Genomic DNA, 12,030 nt, shown 5'->3' with positions numbered 1-12,030 from the left:
TTTTTACATTGGCTCAATCAGTATACTTGCTGAATTTATTCTTTAGATGTGGTAGCTTTCATCGTAGTCTGTGAGCTAGACAGACGCTAACCAGTAAAAGCTTGTGCAAATTACACTGCACCCCAGGTTGTGAAAATGCATGCCACTGTAAAGATTGTTCATTCATCTTTTCCCTTAACTGCCTCTTATAAGTCATAATTAAAACATTTGCCGACAAAATGAGCTTGGCTGAAATACTTGGAAGTGGACAAGTCAGAAATGCAGTTTGCCCAAACAAATGATTTGATGCCTTAAAGCCATTTAACGTTGATACCAGGTGTGTAGAGTGAAGGTGCACCTCTGTCGGGCATGGGAGACGAATTAGTGTCTTTCTGAAAGAGATGATCATAGGCCGCTGATTCACCCCCACCCCCTTAGTCATCTTGCATTTAGCGACGCGTAAGCTACACTTCCCGAGCAATTCCCATTATTTCTGCTTGTGCTCAATTATCTGTATTCTCCTGGGAAAGCTGACTTACTCCAAGTCAGCACAATTTCAAATACTGGGCATAGTGCACATGTTCAGGATTTGGGTCAGCATTGTATTTCAGAATATGAATCGTTCTTTGAATTGTTCTTTCTCTATTTAACAGCAAGTTAACACCAAAAGCTTTGAGTCCACCCCTCAAGACCCAGAGAAGTCTGCTTGCTTTGCACTCTTTGCAAAGTTTGGAAAGGAGGTACTTTCATGCTTTTGGTGATCACTTTCCTATATTTACTAGTATTTGAAACAGAATGTACTACATTAATGTGTAAAAAATTGAACACATTCTATGCTGAGTGAGAGTTGAATTAATTATTACTGACCATTGAGTCATAAGAGACAGTTGAATTAATTTTATGAGCGTCAGTGGAATAAATTCTGTGATGACTGACAGTTGAATGAATTGAACCCCAAGTCATGGTTTAATTAATTGCATGCTGAGTTGACTGACTTGAATTAATGATAAAGAGACAGTTGAAGTAATTGGGTGATAGTTGAATAAATTCTACGATGAGCGACAGTTGAATAAATTATATGATGAGTGATACTGTGATGAGGGGGAGTTGAATTAATTATGTGCTGAGTCAGAGTTGAATGAGTTGAATGCTGAGTGAGAGTTGAATGAGTTGTGAGTGAGAGTTGAACAGGTTCTATGATGAGTGAGAAATGCTGTTTTTCCAGGTATCCGTACGGCTGAAGCGCTATAAAGATGAGCTGCTGGCATCTTGCTTAACCTTTGTCCTGTCCCTGCACCATGACATCATTGCTCTTGACATCACAACATATATACCTGCCCTAAAGGTAGGAACCCTTGGTAGTATTTGCTCAGTTTTCATTACTTCAATTGGGCAATCACATATGCATCCTTTCAAAATGTACAAGTGTGACAACCTGGCAATATTGGGCCTGCAAATACCATGTTTACATGTGGGATTATAGGTAATATGAACATCTAAAAATGTTTGCTTGAACATCAATGCAAATTTAAATGTGTTTATCACAAAATGTATTTCCAAATGTATTTCCAAATGTTCCAATGTTTTATTGGAGTATCTTTATCGTTAGCGTAGTCTCATGTTTTGAGTACATTAAAGTGTTAATGCCAGCACCCTGAACCCCCAGGCAGCGTTCAGGTTGGGTCTGAGCCACCCTCCTCTGGCCATTGCGGCCCTGGACGCACTGGAGGAATGGTCGTCCTGCCTGTCCCGGGACGTCATGCAGCCCTATTACAGGGAAGTACTGCCCTGCCTGGACAGCTACCTCAAAACTGCCACTGAAAATGGTGCGACACCTTCTTCATTATGTGTACTTCAGCTTATCATTTTATCTTGAGGACATGTAGCTTAAGAACACGTAGCAACGTGCATTTTAAATTGTCCACTTATCTTAATTTTCTTAGCATCCTGGATGTTTTTGTTGAATCATACTGTGCGTCCAGACACACAGACTGAAGATTATGCATACTTTCTGTTCAGTTTTGTGTTTACTTTCAAATATTTACACTATTGTTTCTGTTCTTTGAAATATAGCATATTCATAGATCTGCTCTGTATTACCCAGACTGGCATATGGTACAAGAGGATATCATGTCATAGCAAGCCAGAACGAGCATGAATTGAGCTATTCCCCATGTTTTATTTATGTTGTTTTATTATACCCCTTGGTATATGATATATTGCAGGTAATAAATTTGGTTCCCTGGCATAATAGGCATGCTCATAATTTTATCAGGAACTATTTTTTTGCATTTGTGTAAAATATATACTTTTTTTAATGTTGTCAGACGAGGATGAAGATAAGAACTGGAAGGTGACGAGTCTATCGTCTGGGAGAGAAAAGGGGTACAGTAAACTCCTGCTGAGGCTGCTGAAGAAGTCAAAGCACCTGGCATTGGTAAAGGCACTGGTTATTTCAATTATCTTAGTCTCATCTCTTTTAGAGATTATTTTCCTTGCATCGGAGGTTGGAGGAGGACACTGATGTTTTAAAGAATTTTTATTTCAATAAAACATTTATTGACACTAGTAGCCCATTGTGCTCATTGTGAAATCAAATCCATAATGTTTTTATTTTTCTAAATTTTAAGTAAATGTATAGATATTGAGTTGGTGTTTTTCCTCTTGTCAGGAGGAAGACTCTCCCAGTGTGCTGGTCAGACGCAGGGTGGTTCAGCTCCTGGGGCACCTGGGTGGGCAAATGAACAGGAGTCTAGTGACAGGTGAGATCAGAACGGCTTTAGTGTGGCACAATTCACATGCAAAACACGCCATCTCATAATGAGTTGTCATGCTACTTTTGCATGCAATTTACCCAAATCCAATAGTTTTATGTTTGGAACTGATATTATCCTGTTTTTTCTAGCTACATCATCTGAGGAAATGATGAAGAAATGTGTTACTTGGGACTCCGAAAAGACTCTCAGCTTTGCAGTGCCATTTGCTGACATCAAGCCTGTAATCTACCTTGATACCTTTTTGCCACAAATAACAGAACTGGCTTTATCAACAAGCAACAGGCAAACAAAGGTATGTCATTCGGAACTAGGAAAGCTGCAGTGTGTTAGGAACAGTGGAACCTGCATTTTAATGAAGATGGTTGATCTAGTGAAGTTTAGCCAGCTATGTAACAATAAGTATGATTGGTTGTGGACGTGAAGCCTGAACTGCAACCATAAGTATGATTGGCTGTGACCTGTGTAGGTGGCCGCCTGTGAGTTGCTCCACAGCCTGGTGGTGTACATGCTGGGTAAAGCCGCTCAGATCCCAGAGGGGGGGAAGACGACGCCTCCCATGCACAACCTGTACAAGCGCATATTCCCAGTGCTGCTTCGCCTGGCATGTGATGTTGACCAGGTGAGCGAATGAGAACAGGCAGCCTCTCCCTTTACTTTGACTGTGAAACAGTGTGACTGATTAGCATTTTATCATGAATGCTGGATAATGGGTTCAGTTTCCATGTATGATGTCCTAAAGGGCAGCCCCTTTTAAACTGTGTTTTTCGTAAAAATTTTGTTTCAGGTAACCAGGCAACTGTATCAGCCCTTGGTGATGCAGATCATTCACTGGTTCACCAACAACAAAAAATTTGAAAGCCAAGACACAGTATTGCTATTGGAAGCCATTCTGGTGAATATGTTTGTATTTTTATATTAAATATCTGCGGCGTAAAAAACAAAAACTTAAAGCAGCAGCCACTGCATGTGCATTTTCAATGTGGCACTGTACTGCTTGATGGTAGTGCTTGATTATGGTGCTTTTGAGAAATATGCATTTTAAATGTAGTGCTCTAATATGCTGCTTTGAAACATGTACATTTTAAATGTGGTGCTTTTGAGAGGTACAGATTGAGATCGAGCTCTAAATATATAAGTACACTAAGAGTTTTGAATGATATATATCTGCTGTTATATACAGGACGGTGTGGTGGACCCACTCGACAGTACCCTCAGGGAGTTTTGTGGCCTTTGCATTCAGGAGTTCCTCAAGTGGTCTATTAAGCAGACCACACCCAAGCAGCAACAGAAGAGTCCTGCTAACATTAAGTCTGTGTTCAAGCGCATCTACAGCCTGGCCCTGCACCCCAATGTCTTTAAGAGAATGGGGGCTGCGCTGGCCTTTAACAGCATCTACAAGCAGTTCAGGTTAGTTTAGGGTTTTTCAAATGTAGGTTTTAGTTCATTACTGTTTTTTAGTCGGTATGCTTTTGTAAAGATTTTTTTTTTTTTAAATGATTAAGTGAATTTAAATTTATTAACAGAAATTGATTATTTTCTTTTGTAAAATTACTGTACAAATACTGTAATATTTGTATATACAGGGAGGAGAGTACACTGGTGGATCAATTTGCCTTTGAAGTTCTGGGGATATTTGTGGAAAGCTTGTCTCTGGCACACACAGATGAGAAGTCTTTAGGTAATAACCATGCCCCCATGTGTAACTCATACTTACCACATTAATAAATATACATGTATTCCAAATATGTTCTGTTATATGTGCATGAATACATAGCAACACTCAGCTGTGAACATATTTGTAGACTATACATAGTATGCTGCAATTGAATATATCTGTTTATATAGTACATTTGTCTTGCACAACAGTACACGCAACATATTTGTATGTGTAGGGACAGTGCAACACTGTGGGGAAGCCATTGACCACCTTAAGAGAATCATCAAACAGAAGGCTGTTTCTCTCAACCAGGCCACCAAGAGACGAACTCCCAGGTTTGAACAGGAAACTTGTGCTTTTATATGACTGCCAGTTTAGTGTATTGCCTTATTAACCCTGTTATGCAATTCTAACATTAACCTCTGGTACCTTTTCAAAGGGGTTTCCCTCCAGACAAAACGGTGTCTTTGTCAGATGTTGTAAAATGGATCTTGCTGCAATGTGGACGTCCTCAAACAGAGTGCAGACACAAGTGCATGGAGCTGTTCTATGAATTTGTGCCCTTATTGCCAGGTAATCTCTGTGCAGTTTTTGTATGCTGATATTACACTGTCTCTTCTCAAAAGAAGCATACATTTACAAGTTTTTTTCAGATGCTCTTCCCTCATTGGAGTGAGTTGAGCCATATGAACAAGGACAAGATATCCAACTATTTAGCTAGCTTAGTAATGTTAACTAGATAGCTAGTCTTAGCAGTTTTGACTAGAATTGAGTGAGAGAGAGAGAAAAAAACACTCTTAGTTAAATCTCCATCCTTCTTTCTTTCTCCAGGAAAGAAAAACGCTGCATTATGGCTTGAGGATCTGTTGAAGCAAGAGGGTGAGGACTACCTGATCAGTATTTTTGAGGGTGGGGGAAACCCTGGCTTGTGTGGACTGCAGGTCCAGGCCACCATTATGGACCTTGAGGGGCCCTTTAGCCTGAGGGCCACACTGCAGTGGACGGATATGCTGCTTGCAGCCCTAGACTGCTACAACACCTTCATTGGGCTTCACCTCATCAAGCCACACGAGATGCTGGGTAAGGCTTTACTGCATGTGTGCATGCGTGCAGGAACTTAACTGACTCGTGTTATTGAGATTTCAAAAAAGTTCTTGTTATTGAGTTCAATGTTGAGTTCTCCTCCGTTCTACCTTTCAGGTTTGAAGAAGTCATGCTTTTTCAAGGCTGTTCAGTTCTTTATAACAGAACTGGCTATGCAAGACCTATCGGCAGCTGAGAACTGTTTCTCTGTGGGACAGAAATCTTCCCTTTTCAGCCCCAAAGAAAGAGAAGATTACAACTACAGCAAAGGCACCATCATTGTACGCCTCTTGGAGTTTGTCACAATGGTGTTGGGTCAACAGAACCTCTGGAAGGTACTTGATTTTATCATATTAAGTAGTTTTGTATGTTGTATAAGCATTACTTTTGTGGCATAACATGCATTTTATCTCAAATGTGAAGTAAACTTTAGGTTTGTATTTAGCTCACTAGTTGCTGGTAAATTTATCCACGAAAAAGCAAGTTCATTTAACGATTTCCAATCGGCTGTTTTGTTTTTGGTTAATTGGAACAAGATCTGAATTCTCTTATTTCGCAGAACAGCAAATTAGCATTTAAAGCATTTAATATGAATTGCTACTTACTGACACTACTTGTGTTATTTATCATTGGAAACAAATTACCATTTCATTATTTTAAATATGATATTATGCATGAAGTATCTGTTTCTTCACTGCCCCGCTGTGTGTTTTAATGTATCACTGCAGCTTTGCTTCCTCCGCTTAGAGACAAACAAAAAATAAACTGTTATTTTTTTAAAACATCAGGCTTCAATTATAGTAATATGTGAGGTACAGCTTCTAATGTGTAGTGATTTCAAACTCTTTAGGCACATGCAGGAGTGTCACTATTAACTATCACAGAGTTCAGGTGACAGGCAGCATGTGGCTGGGCTTTGTTAGCAGCACTCTGTGCTAGTAAGTTCACAGTAACTGAAGCTCCCCTGATAGACACAGCTGGCAGTGTAATGCCTCTACACTCTCTCACCTGATAGACACAGCTGGCAGTGTAATGACACTGCACTCTCTCACCTGATAGACACAGCTGGCAGTGTAATGACACTGCACTCTCTCACCTGATAGACACAGCTGGCAGTGTAATGACTCTGCACTCTCTCACCTGATAAACACAGCCGGCAGAGTAATGACTCTGCACTTTTTCACCTGATAGACACAGGATCCATGTATTTTTTTAAAGTTGTGTAATTATATAATAAGTATTCTGATTACATTCAAATCGTATTTGTTCCAACTCTTCTTTACAGCTTCTTGAAGAGATTTTGAACTCTGCATTTGCTGAGCTTGTGGCTGCGATCGTTTGTGAGCCTTCGTCCATCGGTTTCAACATGGCCAATATGGAGGTAATGACCAACTTGCCTGAGGTCTGTGTGCCTCTCCTGAAGGCCCTGTTGATGTCACCTTTCAAAGAGAACTTGGTGGGCAGCATCAGGAAGAGAATGTCTCTCAAAAGGTCAGTATTTTTTTATGTGGTTTAATTAACTTTATCAGTGCTAAGTTTTATAAATGTTTCAATTTGAGATTTATTCAATATAATTCATCTCCTTAGGGTGGAAGAGTTGTGTGATCTGGATCTGTTTGACCCCGATGCCCGCACTGGTCATGAAAAGCTTCGGCTGATTCTCTCTGCCTGCAAGCAGCTGCATCGAGCTGGACTCCTCAACTCCATTCTGTGTAGTAAGGTAGGACTACATTGAAATGACCTCAAATGAAATCCCATAAATTTTACACTGCATCTGTTTTTTATATTCTCTGGTGGTTAACTGAAGCTTCATTTATAGCATTTTCCAAAATCCATGTCACAACCAAGGGTAAAATGAGCAGCAGGAGATATGATCCCATGTAATGCAGGCCAGTAGTATATCTGTTATAAAATCAGTTTCAGAAGTATAGATCACTTACAGATTGCTAGCAAACTGACTAAAATGGCATGTATTCAAAACAAAATCATGGCAATACTATGAACATAACGTGTCCCATTTCAGTAGTAAGTATAGATGCCGTTATTGTAAATATCAAACAAACCATATTAGCTCCCTAGTTTGTGACCTTCTAATATTCCATCTATAATAACATTAAACATGCTTTCTTGGTATAGTTGGTATTTTTAAGTGACATATGTATACACCTGAGTTAATGTTAAAATCAAAGAATAATTTCTTTTCAATAAATGTGTCTTACAATTATACATTTAGTGTCTCTGCCTGTGTTATTGGTACATATGCATATATCATTACCAGAGTCCCACTCTTCATTGCAGGTAGCCTATGTCAATGTTATATTTTTTGTAACAGGATATCTGTGGCATCTTAGAAAGTTATGTTCTTAGCTTAAAATGTAGCTGGCATTTTGCTAAATCTGTATATAGATAGTATAGGTGATAAAAAGTTGATGGTGAAATGAGTGATGCGGTTGAAGGTATTTCCTTGTTTGCCTCTAATCAGTTGTGTCTTGTTTGAAAAAGGGCTCCAGTCTTGACATCTCGCTGGGATCCAGACTTCTCTCAGGCGTGTACAAGGGGATTGGCCCCAGTGAGGAGAGGAAGGCCCTCCCTACCATGGATGTGAGCAGCAGGAATTTAGCCAATGGGCTGCTCCAGCTTGCGTTCTCATTGGGAGGACAGGTGGGATTTTATCATTATATGAACACTATTCCATGTCAGGAATTGCAATGGGATTGTCTTTGTGCAAGAATTTAATGTCACGGTACAATACCAGCTCTAGGTTCTTGGAGATATTCGTTCTGAAGAAAATGAAGTTTATGGAGTATTCCAAACATGAAAACATGTGCAGAAAAGACCCAACACTGTTTTTAAATGCACTCTGATCTTTCCACTGATATATAAATGAACACTGTATGTTTTAAATACCCCCTGATCCTTCCTATAAAACTAGAACAAACACAGTCTGTTGTAAATACACCCTGATCCTTCCTGTGAAATAACAACAAACTCAGTCTGTTTATATCTACTGCCTGATTATTCCTAGGACAGGCAACCATGAATAAAAAATATATAACAATCTTTAAAACTGAGAAAGGCAATGCATATACTGTACCATTACCACAGCCCCACTGTTTATATCTACATATACCATTACCACTGCACTCTTTAATACATATAATTTGGTATAGCAGACGTTCAAGGTCCAATATGCATGATTACAGTAAACTGTATCACCTACCGTCACTTGCTCTTTATCCAGCCATGCTTTTCTTGCTAATCAGCAAGCTGGGGTAATATATTGAGTTTTGGGTTTTGTGCAAAATGTGCAATCTTTGCTCCTTGAATAAATGAGGACATGAGTTTTCTCCCCGTTGTATTTTAGATGTTGTTCTGACAGGACTTGAATGTGTGTTCCTTTCAGAGTGAGCAAGTTGTGCACTTGCTGCTGAATACCCACATGCTGTCAGTACCTCTGCCAGGAAGTTCCACTCGCAACTACAGCAGTTTCGCCCACGGGGAGTACTTCTACAGCCTCTTTCAGACCACTGTAAATTCTGAGCTGCTGAAGAACCTCGATGTCACCATGCCGCTGCTCATGAAGATGGCCACTGTCAACTCCAGCATGGTAGAATACTTCTAGAACAAGACCTTAAGATAAAATTATTCAATGATCGGCATTTGATCATGTGTTTAAACTGTTCTTCATATGGAGCTACTGGGTTAATCTGTCGGGTAGTTTATTATGAGCTTCATAGTTTCAGGAATCATTAGGAAAGAAATGGAAGGATGGCTGAGTTGATAACTGAGAGAGGCAGCTGAGTTAGTACTAAAGAACTACGGACCCTTTCTCCTTCACAGTTAAGTTAGATGGGACAAAAATGACAAAATTTAAAAAATTTTACTCATTCACAAAAATCATTTGCTTATGGAGAATAGAGGGACTTCATATAGTAAAGGTAGTGAACAAAATACACAGGAGTATTCAAAAAGTAAATGGACATAAAAGTGTATTAAAAAAAACATAATGAAGTGAACAGGCCAAACAGCCCATCTTGGAAATATGAATGCATAATGACACTCAGCCCATTGCTCATTGTTTTTGCACCAGTGATAACAAAAATAATCTGTGTATTATATAATGAGGAGCCTGTGAAGGTGGATTTATACTACTGTTTGTCTGTTACTGATGGGGCTTTGTGTTCCTCTGATTATTGTTGGACCGTAGGCCAGCATCCTCTTGAATGGGATGCTGGATCAGAGTTTCACCGAGCGACTAATGCACAAGAGCCAGGGCAGCAAGCTGGTGGAGCGGATACTGAAGGGGTGGGACTTCCTGCGTCCTTGGTGGACCGGTGCCACTTCCTCCCCAGAAAGCAAGTTGGCTACCCTAACACTGCTCTCTAAAATGCTGCAGGTACCTGTCGTCCATCCAGACTTTACGTTCTCTCTGCTTTCATTGGATTGCATTTGTTACTTAGTCGCTTAAGGCCTCTTTGTATTCATTTTTGTTTTTCCAGATAGATTCCACCATCTGCGCAAACCCCAGCCACCAAGCATTTGATGTGGTTTTCTCCACATACACCGGTCTTATTACTGACTCGGTGCTACCACTGAACCTCAAGGTAAACTGCTGCTATGGTTTTAACAGCGGGTAACAGTAAGTGATTCAGGTAGGGCAGACAGGGAATTAGGTTGGGACCAATGGAATATTTGTGCCTGATACTTACCTGTTTTTTATTTTTCTCAGACTCACGCGTTGTTGGTCCTTCCATTTTTTACGGCTCTGCCGGAGGGGTCGCTGATGGAGCTGCAGAAGGCGCTGGAGGTGCTCGTGGCCTCTCATTTCCCCATGCAGTCTGACGAGTTTCCCAAGGGCTCGTTGGAATTCAACAATTATGCCGACTGCATCAAGAAAGTGAGTCTCACTCTCCAATGACAAATTATCTTTGCTTTGCTTCACAAAAAGAAGAATTTCACTGATACCCTGAACAGTTACTTGGATGACAGCTTTACAAGAGAAGAGTTTATAAACATGTCTGAAAGCATATCCCATATTCAGAATGTTTTATCAGAGATAGGATAAGGGTTTGAGACATACTTGCAAAAAAGTTGAATAAACCAAATAAGGCCATTATTGGTAAACCTGGTAAAATAAAGGTTAAATAAAAAAATAAAAAACACGAATCCAGTACTCACCCTTAATGATTGAATGCTTTGACTGAAATCTAGGATCTGCATCAAATCTGGAGCCAAATTGAACTGGCTTGTTTTGTCCAGTGATTTTGTGATGTTTTCTGGAAGCGAATGTGGCAAAATGTCATGTTGTACACCCCACCCAGTTCCTTGAGGCCCTGGAGTTCTCTCAGAGTCCTGTGCTGCTGAAAATACTAGCAGAAGTCCTTTGCCGTGATGAGAGACACGTTCTGGAGGAGCTGTTTCAGACTACTTTTAAAAAAATTGCAAAGTGGTAAGTTAACCCCTAACGGAATTCAGTATTTTCAGATGGTCAGACAAAAACAGTATGGTCTGCACATGATATGGATTTTTGTTCTGGTAATTTGAACAGCCAGTCTCTGCAGATACAATATATGCTTATAGGCTTCTTGAAATCTTTTCAAAGTAAGTTTCTGTGTCAAGTACTTGTCAAAATAAATGTAAAAACCCGAACACCAGTTTACCCATGTTTGTCTGCCTCAAGTATAATCAGCAACTTAAATTCAGAATGAATAATGTGTGTAAGAATGAGGTTCTTTGCTTTGACACCAACACAAAATGCGGGATATTTTTCAAAATAGCTAGCCAGGCAGCAAAGTGTATGGTCAACTTTGCTATCGGGCAGGCGACTGAGACTGCTGTGTCTCAGTTTATGTCAACTTACACTTGCTTGCAGGTCGAACTGTGAGCGACAGGTGCTGCTGCTCGACACAATCTACAGGACATTCCAGATGGAAGGCTCTTCTTCCAACACCAAATGTGATGCTGTGGTGGATCGAATATTGCTTACCCTAATCCTGCACTGCAGCCCAGATGCCGTGCGAAAGTTCTTCATCTCTCATGTTGCAGAACTCATGACAACTCTGCAGGCCAGGTTCATTAAGGTACCTGCTTTTATACTGGGAAATATTTGTTCGTAATATAGAAATCCAATTACAGCATGACAGGATCATTAAGACGAAACTAGCTACAGCTATGATATCAGGGTAGATAGCTAGTGCAGCTAGCTACAGCTATGATACCAGAGTAGATTGCTACTTGTAACTAGCTGAAGCAAACTTCAAATGATTGTCCCGTTGCTCTGAAAAGTTTTTTTTAAGTTGCTCAATGTGTCTGGTACTTCATGGTGAGTGATTGGCAGTATATGCATCAGAGTGGATGCGTGGAATCATGCTTTCTGACGGCACGTATGGAGGATATTATTCTACAAAAGAGACAGCCAGTGACATGATGGATTTGTTCCCCGCATAAATACGTTCCTCCCTGTCCTTATTACATTACAGTTTGAAGCAAATGTTTCAGTGAGAGCTGGAGCCACTGCTTCTGTCTGTTTCACTG

The 12,030-nt window shown here is 40.1% G+C and overlaps 1 protein-coding gene across 1 annotated transcript in view; it reads left to right on the top strand.

Moving 5' to 3' along the window:
• Positions 1-12,030, top strand: part of prkdc (protein kinase, DNA-activated, catalytic subunit) — a 45,905-nt gene that overhangs the window by 9,476 nt on the left and 24,399 nt on the right. The window contains exons 19-41 of the mRNA XM_035385040.1: positions 633-719; positions 1,205-1,324; positions 1,646-1,805; positions 2,307-2,416; positions 2,651-2,741; positions 2,885-3,048; positions 3,223-3,375; positions 3,541-3,648; positions 3,937-4,163; positions 4,340-4,434; positions 4,649-4,748; positions 4,853-4,986; positions 5,245-5,493; positions 5,614-5,831; positions 6,782-6,987; positions 7,084-7,216; positions 7,999-8,157; positions 8,900-9,103; positions 9,704-9,892; positions 9,996-10,100; positions 10,226-10,393; positions 10,818-10,945; positions 11,369-11,576. Coding sequence (XP_035240931.1) covers positions 633-719; positions 1,205-1,324; positions 1,646-1,805; positions 2,307-2,416; positions 2,651-2,741; positions 2,885-3,048; positions 3,223-3,375; positions 3,541-3,648; positions 3,937-4,163; positions 4,340-4,434; positions 4,649-4,748; positions 4,853-4,986; positions 5,245-5,493; positions 5,614-5,831; positions 6,782-6,987; positions 7,084-7,216; positions 7,999-8,157; positions 8,900-9,103; positions 9,704-9,892; positions 9,996-10,100; positions 10,226-10,393; positions 10,818-10,945; positions 11,369-11,576 — 3,516 coding nt within the window. The remainder of the gene's footprint in view (positions 1-632; positions 720-1,204; positions 1,325-1,645; positions 1,806-2,306; positions 2,417-2,650; positions 2,742-2,884; positions 3,049-3,222; positions 3,376-3,540; positions 3,649-3,936; positions 4,164-4,339; positions 4,435-4,648; positions 4,749-4,852; positions 4,987-5,244; positions 5,494-5,613; positions 5,832-6,781; positions 6,988-7,083; positions 7,217-7,998; positions 8,158-8,899; positions 9,104-9,703; positions 9,893-9,995; positions 10,101-10,225; positions 10,394-10,817; positions 10,946-11,368; positions 11,577-12,030) is intronic.

This window comes from Anguilla anguilla, chromosome 12, assembly GCF_013347855.1.
Source record: "Anguilla anguilla isolate fAngAng1 chromosome 12, fAngAng1.pri, whole genome shotgun sequence".
NCBI classification, from domain to species: Eukaryota; Metazoa; Chordata; class Actinopteri; order Anguilliformes; family Anguillidae; genus Anguilla; species Anguilla anguilla.
This window is presented reverse-complemented; position numbering and strand designations above follow the sequence as displayed.